The 18,874-nt window shown below is 43.4% G+C and overlaps 3 protein-coding genes across 3 annotated transcripts; 1 reads left to right on the forward strand and 2 right to left on the reverse strand.

Moving 5' to 3' along the window:
- The first annotated feature begins 522 nt into the window (after nucleotides 1-522).
- LOC136457718 (late embryogenesis abundant protein B19.1A-like) lies at nucleotides 523-942 on the forward strand. The gene is made up of 2 exons (XM_066457738.1): nucleotides 523-705; nucleotides 763-942. The coding sequence occupies exons 1-2, from the start codon at nucleotides 567-569 to the stop codon at nucleotides 891-893; spliced, it is 270 nt and encodes an 89-aa protein (XP_066313835.1). The 5' UTR covers nucleotides 523-566; the 3' UTR covers nucleotides 894-942.
- A 470-nt stretch (nucleotides 943-1,412) lies between these two features.
- On the reverse strand, nucleotides 1,413-1,954 carry LOC136457719 (protein RALF-like 13). Its single transcript, XM_066457739.1, has one exon. It carries the CDS (start codon nucleotides 1,873-1,875, stop codon nucleotides 1,627-1,629), a length of 249 nt encoding a protein of 82 aa, XP_066313836.1. The 5' UTR covers nucleotides 1,876-1,954; the 3' UTR covers nucleotides 1,413-1,626.
- Nucleotides 1,955-4,192: 2,238 nt separating this feature from the next.
- Nucleotides 4,193-4,911, reverse strand: LOC136457720 (major pollen allergen Lol p 5b-like). Its single transcript, XM_066457740.1, has one exon. The coding sequence runs from the start codon at nucleotides 4,833-4,835 to the stop codon at nucleotides 4,491-4,493; it is 345 nt and encodes a 114-aa protein (XP_066313837.1). The 5' UTR covers nucleotides 4,836-4,911; the 3' UTR covers nucleotides 4,193-4,490.
- Nucleotides 4,912-18,874: the final 13,963 nt, after the last annotated feature.

Below are 18,874 nucleotides of genomic sequence, written 5' to 3' on the forward strand. Positions count from 1 at the left end.
GCATTGCAAGAAGCCGATCGAGTGGCCAATCAAGTGGGCCGGGCCGGAGTATCAAAGGTCGAGATGCTTTGAGTTACGTGACGTGATACTTCCAGGCAAGCCCATTAGGCCCATGTCCAGTGCTGTACTAGCGGAAGGAGGAGCTCGGCCGACAGGTGCCCTCCACGTCGGATGGATGCACTGCGTGCACTCGGTAATATGCATGTAATTACCGCGACACGCAGGCAGTGACGTGCTCGCTCGCCGCGCGGTAAGCCATTATCGTCCTCACACGCGTCCGGCCGGCGGCAGGCGCAGGACGACACACGCCGGCGTGGTCGCGAGCATGTCCGACACGCTAACGCCTTCTCTGGCGGTAAAAGATGAAGATGAAGGGGGTCGTCTCGCTAACGCTTGCTTGACGCGAGCTGTGTATAAATACGGTGCCGATCGAGTCCACTCGGAGCAGCAAGAGTGAGCTGAGCTCGACAGGTAGTAGTAAGGTAGCTTGAAGAGTTTGCGGTGTGTGCTTGTCAGCGAGAGCGTCCGGCTAGCCGCCGCGCGCTGGTGGTGGGGTGGGGATAACAATGGCGTCGCAGCAGGCGGAGCTGCAGGACCCCGAGATCCGGGAGGCGCTGGACCGCCGCGTCCGCGAGGAAGGCGGGACCGTCGTCAAGGGCGGCACCGGCGGGACCAGCCTCGAGGCCCAGGAGCGCCTCGCCGAAGGTACGACGCGCGCCCACGTCGCCATCTCATTCCACCGATGCGAGCTTCCATATGCAGGACGTAAGAAGGGAGGGCGGAGCCGCACGGCGGAGTCCGACAAGGAGCGCGCCGAGAAGGAGGGCGGCGTGCTCATCGAGCCCGACGAGAAGCAGCTCCAGGAGGCCATGAAGGACATCGGCCGCAACTGATCATCATGCATATCGCTCCAGTCGTCCATCGTCGTTGACCACCGTAGTAGTACTATACCACCATGTACCGGCCGGCGGGCCGCGGTAATAGTGGAGTATATATATACGTACTATGCGTGCGTACGTACGTGTATCCTAGTCCTAGTTATTATGGTCGGTGTATAGTTGCTACAAGCATGCTTGCGTGTAACGGTCAAGCAAGGGCGGGCTACAAAGTTTTGTTTCTTGCATTGTAGCCATATAGCTAGCGCCCATGTATGGCAGGTGTCGATGTTTGTATCTGCTAAGTGCCACTAGGAAGCACCCGTCTGCTGCAAAAATTTGGTGCCTGCGCATGCATGCCAACAAGGTTTGCAGCAGCCTGCTTTGGCCCAATATATAGGCCCCGTTCGTTTGGAGAAATCCGAATAATTCTGGAGAAATTTGTGAGAAAAAATTAGCCGTTAAACAACTTTCAATCGTGAACAGTGCAATTTTTGCACCGTCCGAACGAGGCCATAAAATAAAAAACTTCCTCTCTGCAACTTTGGTTGACACTGTACTTGTATTACATTAATCATGAAATGTTGAGCCACACACATCAGTGTACAATACCCACACAGTACATCAGTATACGACTCACGGATCGATATGCAACGCAAGAAACGACGACCAATGCAGAATGCAGGTCCATACATATATATACATGCACGACACGAGACCTGCTGTGCGTGCGCATCGATCGATGGATCCATCAGCCGCGGCACTTGAAGATCTTGCTGCAGCCGCGGGTGTAGTCGTTGGCCGGCTTCCCGGGGCGTTTGTCCTCGGGGCCCTGGTTCTTCTCGCAGTTGCCCAGCGCCTTGCAGCTGAGCACCTTGTCATACGATAAGTACTGCCCCTGATCGGCGCCGGCGGCCTCCTGCGGCTCCGTCGCCAGCAGCAGGCACAGCACCGCCGCCGCCACCATGGCCAGCCTAGCCGTGTTCGCCGCCACCGCCATGGCTAGCCTCGCTCCTCTCCTCTCCTCTTGCGATGGAAAAAAATATATGAGGAGCTAGCTAGGTAGAGAGGAGTTTTTATTTCTTGTGATGTGATGTAATGATCGACCAGTACAGGTTTTGTAGAGGCTGCTTGTCTTAAGATATCTGTGGATGAGAGCAGATGTAGGGCCTCCATGTGCTATGTTTAGTTTAGAGAAAAAAACAACGCACAGGGTTCTATTCTGGGAAGCAGGACTTTTCCTTGATAAGAATGGGGGAAAAGCTCGTGATTCTTCTGTCGTCTGGGCTGGGTTCTCCCTTTCTGATAGATTAGCTAATAATGATGATATCATTCTCTTGTCCAAACACAAGTCAAACAAATGATGCCTACAACAATGTTCAGAGTAAATGAATTGATATATAATTTCCATTAACCCAATTATATCCTTATATCCTATACATCTAGCTTGTCTTACCTCTTGGATTTTGTTTTCAAAAATAACAAATTTAACGCATAAAATTACATAACTATCAAATCCTAACACGTGGATTCAAGTTAATACTACAGTTGACACACAACCATTTACACACCTACCAAAATTGATCTTCCAACGTCTAATTTTCCTCACCAAAACCTGGCATGTATATCCAACCGTCTGTAACCATCGTCCTATCGATAGAGGCTGATGGACCCTCACCAAAACCTGGCATGTATATCCAACCGTCTGTAACCATCGTCTAATTTTCCTCACCAAAACCTGGCATGTATATCCTCAGGGAAGCTTGAAGGGCATTGGACGTTGATCAAACGATCGGGTGGGGACGTCTGATTGATGTGGAACCCAAGTTTTTGACAGAATTCTTGGGCAAACGGGCAGTCACACCCCCATTGCCTCGCCCTCTCCCCGTGTCGTGTGACTGCTCCTAGCAGCCACCCCCTTGGGACGCTAGGTGTCATCTGGTGCGCGGACAGTAAGCCCATAACTCAACTTGGGTTGCTGCCATTGTTTTTACAGTATGTTCTTTTAGATTAGTTGGTTCCATTGTGCGGGAGGTAGTAGTGGGGGCTCGAGCCCTGCGCACCCTACTGTTAGATTTGCCCTGACTCACTATTGTTGTGAGCATGTAATCAAAATTGTTTATTTGACATCCTATTTAAATGAGAATGGAATTTTCATTGAGTAATCATGGCCAACTTTAAAGGCTTCTGTTAGATCCAATATGAATTCTACGCTGTCGTACGAGTGTCTTGTAATCTTCATCCTCTGTACAAAAATAACTGCACATCTAAGTTTTCATGCACAATTTTTGAGACTGACCAAATACACAACTAAAGGTATTAATAATTATGATGTGTAAGAAATTATAAATATCAGTAGATTAATGGTGACATATATTGCATAGGAAACTTATTTAGAGATACAATATTGACGTTATTTTCTATAAAGCTAGTCAAACTTAGAAAAACTTAACTCCCAAAATCGAACACGCTATTATTTTGTGATCAAGGGAGCATGTCATGCTTGGAGCCAACAAATCCGTGTGTACTAAGTACCAAGTTCAAATAGATAGTCCAATACTCCAATAAATTATTTAAAAGAAAGCTTCCAATTGGAAGATCGACCTCGTCTTTCATCCCCTGTTCCAGCATTGGAGCACAAATCATCCGTATTTTTTATGACAACCTTTATTGATTTAACAACACCTTACAAAGACTAGTATGTTGTCCGTGCTAACGTATGGTGACATTGTCATTCATTTTTATTCATGATCAATCATTAGGACAATATACCACGTGGGAGGGCGCACGACGTTGCGAGGTCGGACTAGTTGAGGAAAGCTTTTTTTCATTTTTCGGTGAAAACGGGCTAGCTGGGGATTCGATCTCTGAGTGCACGGAGGCGGGGGCGGTGGGGAGTGGTAGCAACATTGAAGCCAAGTTGAGGGATGATAAAAAGAGCCACGGCCCTTAGATTGAATTGAAGCCTCAGAGGAAGGATTGCGAGCCTTTAATTTTAATATTGTTGTATTCCTATGGTACAAATTGTGTCGTACACAAAAGTTGAACTATCTCAGCGGGAGACACAATTTGGTGTATATCCAGCTTTGTTTTGATTTTGTTCCTTTATAGTGTAGAGACTTTAAATGGATGAGTGCTTCCTTGGCGGAACACCGATGGAAGTGGACACAATGTGATCTAAATAAATCATACACATTTATATTTGGCACATCTCCAACGACAAGAAGCTTCACCTTAGAGGCTTAGATCTAAAACTATGTGCTAAAATTAAGAGCTTTAGCAATATTTTCTTTTTAGAGAATAAAAAACAGCTCATCAACCAGATAACTTGGGTGCACCAAGGGCTTCATTTGGAATCACAGATTTTAGGAATTGGAAATACCCAGGTCAGACAACTTTCTTGAACCTGGATCTCTGCGAATAAATAAATGTACTCCGTATGCATATATACCTCAGCATACGAAATGGACAGGAGACACACACACACGCGCGTATAAAGCAACGATGAGTTAGCTAGCCCTGCACGCCCGGACCGCATATGCATGCGACGCACAGTTAGGCTCAGCTCGATCGACCGCCTGCTGCACACACATATATATGCGTGCATCGCATCGATCAGCCGCGGCACCCAGTGATCTTGCTACAGCCACGGGTGTATGGGTTGGCCTCCGCCCCCGGGCGAGTGCTGTCGGCGGCGGCGAGCTTCACGTCGCAAGTGCCGGGGACCTCGCACTCGGCCTTGCTAGCCTTGCCGTAGCTGGCCCTGGCCTTGCCCTCGCTGGGCGTCGCCGGCGTCGCTTCCGCGGCATCGGTGGTGGGGGTTGCCTCGGTGGCGGGGGCGGCCTCGGTGGCGGGGGCGTACCCGGCAGCGGCGGCCTCCTGCCCGGCCAGCAGCAGGCCAAATAACAGCACCACGGCCGCCACGGCCAGCCTCGTGTTCATCATCACCTTCTTCTCCATGGATGCTTGTTGTCTTTCAGCTAGCTGATCGATCTGCACGGGAATAATTAAGTTTGTTTTGTTGCTTATTGGCGAGATAGAGAGGCAGACCAAGTGTGGTTTTAATAGGAGGTGGTCGTCTAAGATATGAGTGGATGAGAGTGGATCTAGCTAGCTAGGGCGTCGTAGTACTATGTTTAGAGAGAAAGAGAACACTAGCTCATGCTTTATTTTGGACGTCGGACTTTGTCGCTCTAAAATGGCGTGAAGCCTGTACGTTTCTTACTTTCTTCGCACTAGCTAGGAATGCATGCACTCGTAGGTAGGTTGGCCATATGAACCAGCTGCATATGGTGAACCCACATGCATCCTTTCTAGTACGCCTAAAGGCAACTAGCTACCTCCCTCCTCTCTCCCATTAGCGATGTTGATGCATTGATAAGTCCTAATAACTACTCCCTCCATTTCGGATAAATGTTCGTAAGATTACATGCATGTATCCTAATAACATCATGGTAGATTTTCATACAATATATGCCCTGTGTGTGTGTTTGTTTGTTTTTTGCAAACGCGTCTGATCGCATATTTAATTTTATTAAGAAGAGAGCAAGTGTGAAAACACACGTACTCAAATCTAGAAGTGGCTCAGACAACACAGGATTCAAAAGTTATTAATACATATCTGAAACCACACCTCCCCTGCTATAAGAGCATCCAAGCAGCAGATGGTCGATCGTCTCCCTGTCTTAATCACAGAGGGCACAAGTGTTGTTGCTCTGCAGATTGTGTCAAAATCGAAGGTTTATCACTCCAACAGTTGCCGTGCAGAATCGAGCCAACAGAAAAATATGCATTTAGTCGGAGCATGCATGAGTCTTCCAAAGCACCTTTGCGTCTGCAAGATGTGTGCGACCTTAGAAGAAGGACGAATAAGCGGAAGCAGGCGAGTAAAGCTGTGGGGATGACCACTGTAGATGAAACGGGCCGAAACGTACGGTTTGATTTACCTCACCGTTTGGACCAAATCCCAAACTCGCAAAATTGGACAAAAGCTGATTTTTCATGACTTATTCGTAAGCCTTGGATGAAGTGAAAAAAAAACAGCACCCCATATACAAGTCCATACATCGCATCGTCGTTGTAGAGGTTGGAATTATCTGGTTTATCCACCAAAGCTGACATTAACGGAAAGCGAAGTGATGCACTTTGGACATATAATTCGCAGGCGAGAGAAGGTTGTAATTTTCTCCACATGGAAGGGAACACCGAACACGCACGTATTCAAATTAGCGCGATTGATAGGGAGAAGTGATACATGCGTTTGGTCTAAGAATAAAGTTAGTAGATGGAATATGGCTATTCATAGATTTTAAGATGAGTTTATACAAGCTATTTGTTTGGTTGGATAGATGAGACGAACGATTTTTCTATTTGATTGAATGGATGAAAATAGATGTAAAATTAGTTGAATAATTATATCTATTATTTTAAAATAATAGTAACTAGTCTCTCTATTTTTACATGTCATATTAGGATTGTCCACTAGTAGAGAACATACCTTTGATCCTCGATTAAAATGGGCTTTAGTCCCGATATTTTTTGTGCTCGGGACTAGAGATACCTTTAGTCCCGGTTGGTGGCTCCAACCGGGACTAAAGGTCTCTCCCAATGGCTACTGCGCCAGACAGAGCTGGCAGGGACCTTTAGTCCCGGTTGGAACCACTAACCGGGACTAAAGGTAGACTTTTATTCCCGGTTGGTGACTCTAACCGGGACTAAAGGTCTCTGCCACCGCAGGAGCCGTTGGGAGGGATCTTTAGTCCCGGTTGGAGCCACCAACCAGGACTAAAGGTCCCCCTTTATATATCGGCCGTCTCCTTCTTCCTCCCCGAGCCCGAGCTCAGCACATTTTGAAGCTCACTGCACTAGTGTTCTTCCTCCCTCCATTGTTCCTCCATCCATTCTTCGATTCCTCCGTCGATTTCTTCGATTCCTCCGTCGATTCTTCAATTGTAAAGGTTACCAATCTCATACTCTCATTTTTCACCATTGTCTTATCTCATTTTGTTCACTATATATATATAGTTCTTTATTGTGGTTTTTTTTCATTTGTAAGCAATTTGAGCTCAAAATCACTTCAAGCTTGCATATTTACATGAAGGAAGGTTAAAGTAGCTATTAAAAACTAGTATTCACCGTTCATTTGTAGCATGCATAGCACACTTCATTGTTTAGAGATATAGAGAATTTTAGAGATTTTTAATTTTATTTGTTTATAAAATGAGAAATTTATAGTGTATTAAAAATGAGTATAGGGACTAGTGCCTCTGACTGGTATGACAGATGCAATGCAAGGCCGTGCAATAGAAAGCAAATCCGTTCTTTTTTGACGATACGCCCGAACAGCCGGGCCTGACAAATTTGGTGGTTGAACGGGTCCGTCGGCCGTCGCCGTGCGACTATACGACAAAGAACGGCATCGATCGACCATAGTATTTTATTGTTCGGAGTCCGATCCGGGGTGCAATGCAACGCAATGACAATTGACAATGCGTTGCTAGGTCAAAATATGGTCATTTCTATGGACTCCGCGACTAAACATTTTATTTTAACTTTTTATGAAATGAAAAACTTAGAAAATAGTTAGAAAATTATAGAAAATCCGTACTAGTTAAACTTGCGGACCGTGTTCAGCTCGACGAGCATGTTCTCTGCCGAGCGGTAACGGACATCAAGGAGGAGCTTTGATTCTACGAGGGAGAGCGACAACGGTCGTGGAAGACCGTGTTCCATTCCTCGTAGAATCGGAGCTCTTCCTTGACCAAGTACAGTGTCGTCCGGTGGAGAAATGCTCGCCGAGATGATCACGTAAGCAAGGTCAACTAGTACGGATGGTTATTTATTCACACGTCCCGATATCATCGCAGTAGTCTGTCAATCACCGTACCCAAACGTAGTATATATAAACATAAACAATAATCGATTGTTATGTGTGTACACTCCCATTCTTCTGTTAATTTACGAAAATATCATGTAAATTACTTACCTGCCGCAGTAAAAGACGAGAACACAATGACCATTAAAAATATCATTGTTTAGAGATATAGATAATTTTATAGTTTCTTAATTTTATTTATTTATAAAATAAGAAATTTATAGTGTATTAAAAAATGAGTATAGAGAGTAGATATCAACTGCTTCCGGGTCCTCGACCTCTCATAGGTTTCCAAAGCGACTTAGGTCGGGCCTCCCTCTCATTTCATGCAACAAGTGTCATGATGAGACGAAGATTGTGATAAAGTACCGAGTGAAGAAGGAGTGTCCCAACAAGGATCATATCTTCTACAAGTGTCCGGATCGTAATGTGAGTTATTTTATCGTATTTAATGATTATGGTTAGTTTATACCTATTTTCATGATGGTTATGATTAAAGTTCTAATTTTTTATTTTAATTTCAGTGGGATGGCAGTGGACGATGTTTAGGCTTCTAATGGGAGGAAGAGTATGTTGAACTCGTGCAAAAATATCTTGCACAACAGGCAGATACGGCGACTAATAAGGCAGTGATCCAGCCGAAGAAGCCCAAAGATGTTGCACAATCAGGGGATCTGTCTGTTTTAGTTGAGATTGGTCACGAAATCCTTGTGCTCCTGAAATGTATTTTAGCTTTAGTTCTTTTAGTGGTAGTTGGGATTGTCTACATTATAGCGATGCTTTCATAAATTTGTACCTTTTGTGGTGGCACACATGTTGTATAAATAATTAATTATGATCTAGGTTTTAATATAGTATTTATGTTATGTAATGCAGATGAGTCGGCATTGGATGTACAATGCTGATCGCCGCTCCCAAGAGTTCATTGATGGTGTGCATTCTTTGTTACGTGCGGCCGAGGCAAACAAACACGATGGTTTCATGTGCTGCCCATGTGCCATATATAAGAATACGGTGGAATATCCTTGCTCAAGGACTCTTCATTCACACTTGTTCAAGTCAAGTTTTATGCGAAACTATATTTGTTGGACGAAGCACGGAGAAACCGGCGTTGTAATGGAAGAAGGTGAAGAAGAACAATGGGACGACAATGATATTATTCCCGATGGTGTGTGCTTCAATGATACTGCAATGGGAGAAGCTGAAGAAGAGGTAGCCATAGAAGATGAGCCTGCTGATGATCTTTGTCAGGTCATTCATGACGCACAAAGAGAATGTGAAAGTGAAAAGGAGAAGATCAAGTTCGAGCGGATGCTAGAAGATCACAACAAATTATTGTACCCAACTTGTGATGCAGGGCAGAAAAAGTTGGGAACCACACTAGAATTGCTGCAATGGAAGGCAAAGAATGGTGTATCTGACAAGGGATTTGGAGAGTTACTAAAAATCCAAAAGAAGATGCTTTCGAAGTACAATGAATTGCCCGCCACTACCTACAAAGCAAAACAAGTTGTCTGTCCTATGGGGCTAGAAATCGAGAAGACACATGCATGTCCTAATGACTGCATCCTGTACCGTTGCAAAGAGTACGAGAAATTTGATGCATGCCCGGTATGCCATGCATCGCGGTATAAGATCAGGCGAGATGACCCTAGTGATGTTGAGGGCGAATGTCCACAGAAGAAAATCCCTGCCAAGGTTATGTGGTATGCTCCTATAATACCACGCTTGAAACGTCTGTTCAGAAACAAAGAACATACAAAATTGTTGTGATGGCATAAAGAAGACCGTAAGGTAGACAATATGTTGAGACACCCTGCTGATGGGTCCCAGTGGAGAGCAATCGACAGAGAATTCCTAAAGTTTGCAAATGATGCAAGAAACTTAAGGTTTGCTTTAAGTGCATATGGTATTAATCCTTTTGGAGAGCAGAATAGTAGTCATAGCACTTGGCCTATTATTCTAAGTATCTACAACCTTCCTCCTTGGTTATGCATGAAGCGAAAGTTCATTATGATGCCTGTGCTCATCCAAGGCCCGAAGCAACCTGGATGAAATATGGCCGCATAGATGAAATATGGGAACTAGAATATGCACCGACTTTGAAGATCCCATTGTTTAAGTGCCAATGGGTCAAGGTGACCGGAGACGGGGTAATAGTAGACAATGAGTATGGAATGACAACAGTAGACCTTAGTAATATTGGGTACAAAGACGAACCATTCGTCCTTGCCAAGGATGTGAATCAGGTGTTCTATGTCAATGATATGTCTACCAAACCAAAAAGAGAGAAAAACGATAATGACTCAACCAAAGAGCTAAAGCGTCATATAGTTCTTTCAGGGAAAAGAGTCATTGTGGGAATTGAGGACAAGTCGGACATGTCAGAAGATTATGAAAAGTATGACCGAATTCCACCCTTTAAAGTGAACAAAGACCCTAGCATCTTGGTAAATGATAAGGACACTTCTTGGTTACGACGCGATCATAACCAAGGGACATATATAAAGAAGAAGTTCACTGCTATGCCCACTTGATGATATAGTTATTTAATGTAGTGTGTGTTTGAGATATTATGTAATAATTGTGAATTCAGATGTTTATTATATCGTGTTTCAAATTAAATCAATGTTTGATTTGGTGGGATTCTCTCTCGAAAAATTAAATTAGGATATTGAGTGATGAAAAATTAAAATACTAACGTTAAAATGATGTGAAAATAAATTTCCTGTCCAAAACCAATAGTTTTAATAATTTTAATTAAACACTACATTTTTGCATTAACAAAATAATAAATATTACTTACATTATGTTTTATAATTATAACAAAAAATAAAAAAGTTAGGTTATAGATTTTTCCTATGTGCAATAAAGAAAAAGAAAATCTATATTTTTAACAAAATAATTTTATGCCTTTTATTTAATTTACTATGTATTTAACAAGAAAATACATATTTCTATTAAAAAAATTGCTCAAAACAGGCGGGAAACAAAACTGCAGCCCACCTTTACTTTTGGGTGGGAAGCCCACCCGGGAGTAAAGGTGGGCTGCAGTTTCGTGGCCCGCCAAAAAAAACCTTTACTCCCGGTGCGTGTTACCAACCGGGAGTAAAGGTATATCTTTACTCCCGGTTGGTAACACGCACCAGGAGTAAAGGGACCTTTACTCCGGTTGGTAATACGCACCGGGAGTAAAGGACCTTTACTCCCGGCTGGTGGCTGGCACCGGGAGTAAATCTCCCAGGTATATAACCGCCAGGGCCAGGCGTAGATCGATCCCCTCCTCTTCTTCCTCGTCGAACACCGCCGCCCTTTCTCTTCTTCCTCGCGCCGCCGCCGATTCGTCTTCCCCTACACATCAGCCCACCCCCGTGACACCGGAGCCCGTGCCTCGCCTCATGCGGCCCTCCACCGCCGACGACCTCGTGCGGCCCGGCCTCCGCCACGCGCGCCCGTGGCCCTCCACCACGCCCGCCCGAGGTGAGAGTTCTCTCGGCTTTCATCGTGCATGGTGAAACGGCATCAGTGAGGGACCGTGCATGGTTGGGGTCTTTTACTGCTTATCGTCCATAGCGGAGGAGCCATCAACTGCTGCCGTCGTCTTGGGGGGCATGCCATGGTTGTCTGTTTCAACAATGGCGTCTTAGGGCAACGACATGCCATGGCTGCGGTGAATCATTTCCTTGAAGCACGCCACGTGCAAGTCAACAGCCTTGCCGTCCAAGTGGATGTGGTACCTGTATGCCCAGAACCTACTCTGGCGGCCCTTGTTGTCTCTAGAAGTCACACGGTGATGAATCTCGCGATGCCTTCCGGCGGAGCTCTAAGGCTCGGCCATCGTGGACAATGCGTTCCGACAGTGTGGCGCAGCCCTGGTGGATGTCGAGGTCTTGTTCGAAGCAGTGGTAGACGTAACTTAGCTAGCTGAAACTTGCAACATCATGACATCACGCACCGACGACACCGCCCCGGCCCACCTCACGTCGTCGTCGTCAGCACACTGGCCCGCCTCACGTCATCGTCGTCAGCACACCGACCACCACGCCGACACGTATATATACGTCATTTGTATTCATATGCATGTATATATACATCGCGGAGCACCGCCGCCCTCGTTCACCTATGCGTTTCTATGTATACGGCGGAGCACCGCCGCCCTCGTTCACCCATGTGTACAAACATATATACGGCGGAGTGGAGCACCGCCACTCTCATCACACCACCCTCTCTCGTGGCCTAGTCGATCAACATTCGTATTACGTGTCGGCATAAGATATATTGTAGTTAATAAAGTGACTATGTTTAGTTTAAGATATATGATGAATGACTACATGGTTCACATGGTACATAGGATCACAACATCACGCACCGACACCGCCCCGGCCCGCCTCACGTCGTCGTCGTCAGCACGCTGGCCCGCCTCACGTCGTCGTCGTCAGCACACCGGCCACCGCGCCGACACGTATATATACGCCATTTGTATTCATATGCATGTATATATACGTCATGGAGCACCGCCGCCCTCGTTCGCCCATGCGTTTCTATGTATATGGCGGAGCACCGCCGCCCTCATTCACCCATATGTACAAACATATATACGGCGGAGTGGAGCACCGCCACTCTTGTCACACCGCCCTCTCTCGCAGCCTAGTCGATCAGCATTCGTATTATCATTATCGTTAACGCTAAACAATCACACCAGGGCGAATTGCGTCGGTGACTAGGGCGAACCGCGTTGTTGATGTCACCGACGTGGTTTGCCCTAGTCACCGACGCAATTCGCCATCAGCTATTTATGTATAGCCCTAATTCGCCCTAGTACCGACACAGTTCGCCCTAGTGTGGCGAATTGCGTCCGTGACCGAGGGGCAAGATTTAATAATGCATATTGTTCGTAGATTTTACGCATGTAAGCAAAGATTTGACGTACTATATATTGGTTTTGTTTTTTAAAGCTAGATGGCCGACCCGAGAAACATGGATGAGGAGGAGTTAATGATGAATTTGATCAACACTGGCACTCAAGTTGCCGGCGATGATGGTGCTAAAAATAACGTGCAAGAGGATGCAGATGACGGGAGGCAGTACTTAGCTCTTGAACAAAATGAGCAACAACATATTGGCCAAGTATATATTTTTTATTATTAGCTATATATATTATCATATGTCTTATGTGTGCTCATGACATTAAAAATAATGTTTATGTTTTATAGCCCTCTAGATCGACATCAACAACTACAACGAAGAGTAAAAATGTTCGAGGTCCCAAAAAGTCATTGGAGGGCCGCTTCATCATCTCGGAGTTCAATGTGGATACAGGCAAACCAGGGGGCCAAATAAAATAAAATTCATGCACCACTGTGGTTACCTTGTACGGGATCAGCTCCCGATCAGTACCCGCGAATGGAAGAAGAAGACTAATGCTCCTCATATCAGTTTTGTCTCCGATCATGACAAGACGTTAATTTGGAATGATGTCTTGGAACATTTCACGCTCCAAACAGATGGTTATGATGATATAATAGATGGTGATGAATTGAAGGAGCGAGTTAGGGATTGGGCAATGAAGAAGATGGCCACCCAGTTTTAGACTTGGAAGAAACACCTATACACGACGTATGTCAAGAAGAACATAGCACCAGATTTTACTGTCCCAGCCCCGATCTCAAAGCAGAGGCCCTATTGGGATGAGTTTGTACAGTACAAGATGTCGGAAGAGGGTGTGAGTCGGGTGATAAAGAACCAATGTAATGCCCAATAGAAGACATACCACCATAACTTGGGATCAGGTAGCTACCCGACTACCATTAAGAAGTGAAACAAAATGGAAGCAGACCTTCTTGCCAAGGGTATCACATTAGAATCACTCGAGTGGGGAGAGCGTGCAAAGAATTGGTTTTTCGCTCATGGGGGAACACTGGACCAGGAGACAGGAAGTGCGTTTATGGCGCAAGACTGCAAGAAGCAGCAGAAAGATTGTTTTATGCTTAGAGAGCTACTGCTAGTGGTGCGTTTAGGCCCAACAGAGAGAAAGATGAACTGACATACGCCATCGGGGCTATTGAACACGGTGGCCGAACTAGAGGCAAAGGAAGTGTCTCGTGGGAGCATGGATTCCCTCAGGACAGACCTTCCTACAGAAGCCGTCAGAGAAAGAAGGAAGAAGAGGCACAACGGCTCCAGAGGTTGAAGGAAGCGGTGCGTGAAGCATAGGAGCAGGAAAAAACCTTGAAGCGAGAATGCAGGAGGAAATCAGAAGGCAAGTGCAAATAGTAGTGAGTGCAAGCAAGCAGACATCAGAGCCAGGAATCAACATTAGCCAATCTGTTCAGTTGAAAAGCAGCTGTGCTTCCACAGAGATACCAAATCAAGGGGACACAGGACTGCGCTTCCCTATGGATAACGTCACTGAACCTTGTACATCGTGTGAGCTATACATTCCGAAGGAGAATTCCACAATCAAGGTGGCTATCGGTCTTGTTAATCCTATCGACCGAACCAAGACACCAAGGATTCATGGGAATATAATCCAAGAAGGATATGCTACCATCTCGGTAGATAAAGCTGAAAAAGGTTTTAGTGATTTGCCCCTTGACATTCCTGGAGGTGATGGCGAGAAGACTCTCGGAGAAGCAGAGAAGACATTCATTCTATGGCGCAAGCGCTACATCATCATTCCTGGGATGTCGCCTCCACCTCCTCCTGAACTACCTCACCATAGGTGCGGATGAAAATACTACATCATTAATTTATATTGGTTTAAATAATTAACAATCTGCTCATAATAATATGTCATTCTTTTTTTTGTAGCAGATCCTCCCCCAACCAAAATCCAATTGTTCAATCGTCAGATCATCATAGTGCTCTGTACGATGACAATGTGTTGGAAGGCGAGGCTGCATCCACACCACCTCCAAGGAGGTCTCCAACGCCGCAGCCGCCACCTCCAAGGAGGTCTCCAACACCGCTGCCACCACCTCCAAGACCTCCAAGGAGGTCTCCAACGCCTCCCCCACCCCCGCCTACCAAGAAGCCAATTACTAGCAAGAGGCCAGCCCCGCAAACAAAGACCCAATCCCCGTCGGCAAAGAAAGCCACCGTGAAATCAACATTAACGGACTATGACCGCACTCTCACCAAGTCAATTGAGGCGGCATAGAAAAAGAAGCGGGCAGGGAAAGGAGTTGCACAACTTGGACAACAATCGCACCAATCAGTCCTCCCGCTAGTTGTTGGTAATGAATATGGTTCGAATTTAGGATTAATGCATCAGGCAAACATACCTCTGGATGTCGATTTGGATCACCTTGGTGAATTTATTGATGAGACTGGTCTCGACCTTTACCAGATGTTTGGTGATGAAAACATTGAGAGTACGGTGGAGGTTGATATTTGGAAGAAAAAAATTGTACTAGGCCAGAGTCTATGCAACCCTCAAGCATTATCTAATCTGGGGACGCAAATGTACCTGCTAAACAAGTGGTACATGCAGGCGTCTACCGGTGGAGACTTCTGCGTTGGTGTCAGAATTAGAGACGAACATTGGTTCCGTGGCGATGATGTTATGTATGTTGACTTTGTAGAATTTCATCAACTATACCACCTGACCTCTCTGGACAAAGTTATCATTAGCTGCTATTGTCTGTAAGTAATAATTCTTTCGATCTATTATTAAACTCATCATATGTGTGTATATGCATATAAATTATCCTAACAAGTACTATATATATGCAGATTTATAATGACAGAGCTCAGAAAGGAAGGCTGCAATGAAATTGGTTTTGTTGATCCCTATATAGTATTCAAAGACCCAGTTACTCCAAAGACTAATTAGAAGTCTGAGTCAGAGAGTAACCTCATGAACTTCTTAGTGAACCAACGCCACAAGAAGGATATACTCTTTCTCTACAACTTCAAGTGAGTGTTAATAATGTCGATCATCCTTAATGGCTCATATGTTGATTCTAGTTAATTAATGAGTGTTATGCGTTATATCCTATAAACACATGCAACGATCACTGGATATTGATGGACATCGATCTGGTGAAAAGTCACTTGATAATCTATGACTCGATGAGAAAACCACAACAAGACTATCAAGATATGATAGATATTATCTAGAGGTAATTTCGGTATCTCTAGCAACTATATATACACACAAACATGATGATTAACTATATCTGATGACGTGGTAAATTTTTTATTGGACAGCATTTGGAAAACCTTTATTGAAAAGCAACACATGGGAAAATGTAAAGCGCCACTGAATGTAATCCCTTTGAAAATAAGTCTCCTAAATCGCATTATCTTTATTAATTAAACATATAGCTTTCACCAGATCACCAGATTAGATGACAAATCTTTTTCTCGTAAAGTGGTGTCTGAGGCAGGAACAGGGGAACAACTACTGTGGTTACTATGGTTGCAAGTTTATCAAGGTGGTCTCCCAAAGAACTCCTACAGAGACTCAAAGTACGTTAAAAATACACTATATATTCATTTAATTATTATTATTGATTGTGTTACTATGTCTTTATATATATATATATATATATAGGGAGAGGCTATTCAGTAGCCGGCTACAAAATAAGTTATTCTGTAGCCACCTTCATTTACTATAATTTTATATACTAATTTACCATAATGCCAATACATATTTACGATAGTTGGATTACTATAACACATGGGGATATTTACCATAACGTTATATTAAACCACTTAGTAAGGAGTTACTATAATCTCGTAAATTAACATAGTAATTATCATAACTCAAAGTGGCTACAGAATAAGTTATTCTGTAGCCAGCTACAGGATAGTAGTTCTATATATATATATATATATATATATATATATATATATATATATATATATATATATATATATATATATATATATATGGATGTACATATATTAATTTATTTTTCTTTAATTCAAACTTGTAGGCTCGATGGTTGGAGGAAAAGGTCATACGACAAGACCAAATCAAAGCAATTCAAGAGTCTATAGCTGGATTTTTTAATGAGCAGGTCATCGATTCCAAGGACGAGTTCTACTTTGACCCAGCACTGCTATGGAAGCCAAGCTAGAGGATGAGAGAAAACTTATTATATCACAACAACTGTAATGCAATCTTTTGCAATATATGCACATGAAATAATCTAATGTAAAATACACATATGCATGCATGCATGTAAATATATATATATATATATATATATATATATATATATATATATATATATATATATATATATATATATATATATATATATATATTTCTATGCTTGAATTGTTTGATTTAATACGTTCATTGTGCTTGAACCGAAACATACTATATGCGCGTATAAATGTATAATTAGCAGCGTACAATATGACTTCAAAAACCTATTTTAAAAAGAAAACAAAAAAAGAAAAAAAAAGAAAAAAAAATCTTTAATACTGGTTCGTATTACCAACCGGGACTAAAGGGTGCCGACCATCGTGGCATGTCAGGAGGCATCTTTAGTCCCGATTGGTGTTACCCACCGGGACTAAAGATCTTTCTTTAGTCCTGGTTCCTGACCCGGGACTAAAGGACCCCCTTTAGTCCCGGATGCTAGCTCCCGGGTGGGAAACCGGGACTAGAGGGGGTTCTCCACTGGGAGTAAAGCTTTGTTCTCTACCAGTGGTGCTAAGTCAAAATTTGTATATTTGATCATCAATTAAAAAATATAGGTTCATGGTATAAGATTTATGTTTTTAGATTCAAACATTTTCATAATATATAATTCATATGTTGTGAAACTATAAGAATTTTAAAAATGGATGGCCACAGATAGTAATGCTTACATAGGACAAAGCTAATGTGACATGTAAAAAAATAGAGGAAGCAATTATAATAATAAATATACACTAATACTAATTTTATCATCACAATCACTAATTTTAAAATAAATATGTTAATTAGCACCACTGGCAGCCTAATCGGCACAGAAAACAGGCATCGGTCAACATATTAGCACTTATCAAAATGAATCTTATACCATTATAATTACTAAGTAATAATATAATATACCAGTAATCCTTAATTTATTTATTAATAATAAAGATTAGAAAACATGGACATGTTTGTCTAGTAGATTTGTACGTGTAAACTTATTTAAATACTTATACAGAATATTCTTTTGTGACGAATATTTGTCCAAACGAACAGTCCGATATCACAAAACCAAACAAAGCCTTGATGGCGAGAAGTTGCCGTGTTCGTACGGAGCCGTGTCTGAGCTTTCATCAGTCATCACCCGCTATTCTCCATTCTGCCATGTGCCCATATTCAATTATGTCAGCTGACTCCTCAAACCTGCCACTGACATGTGGGGCCGAGCCAGCTTGCTCTATCAAGCCTAGAGTAGAGCGCCGTCGCCCACTCTTCTTTCTCACCTCGCACGCACCGAATTTTTTATGTTTTAGCTTTTTTTTAAAAAAAATCACAAATATATTTCTGGAGGAAAGATTTTAAAATCTGGACCCTTAGCTCGACGTCAGTGTTGGTGGCGTCGAGCTCTTAGGCTCGAAGCAGACGTGAAGGTGACATGGCATGAAGCTCGGCGCCAGTCACCCTGGCGTCAAGCTCGGCGCCGCTTTTGTTTTAACCCCGGCCCCAACTTTCTTATTCGAGTCTTCTTCCTCTTCTTTCTCCTCCCTCTCGAGTTTTTTCTCTCTCCCACTTCGTCCTACCTTACAAATCGGCATATTGAACCTTAAAAACTTTGATTTGATCCGTAGATCTTCGAGAGCAAGGTATCCTCGCACCCCTCCTAGTTTTTTTCGCAACGATTCGGTATATATTAGTCGGATTTTTCAATATAAGAATCGTCATTACTTAGGGTTTTATTCTATCCCTCAATATTTATATTATACAACCGTAGAATGATGCCAAGATGTGAAAAAGGTAGCAAACATAGGTAACTGCAGTGCATGTAGTTATGTTATGGGTTCATTGTTGTGTATAAAACGGGAAACCCTAGGTTTAGGGTTTAATGTTTATTGCTTTCGATTCTTAGAACGAAATTGGTTGCATTGTAGTTATGATTCTCATTGACATTTATTTGTGATATTTTGATTTTTGTTTGTTAAATTACATCCA

The sequence above is a fragment of the Miscanthus floridulus genome, chromosome 6, assembly GCF_019320115.1.
Source record: "Miscanthus floridulus cultivar M001 chromosome 6, ASM1932011v1, whole genome shotgun sequence".
NCBI classification, from domain to species: Eukaryota; Viridiplantae; Streptophyta; class Magnoliopsida; order Poales; family Poaceae; genus Miscanthus; species Miscanthus floridulus.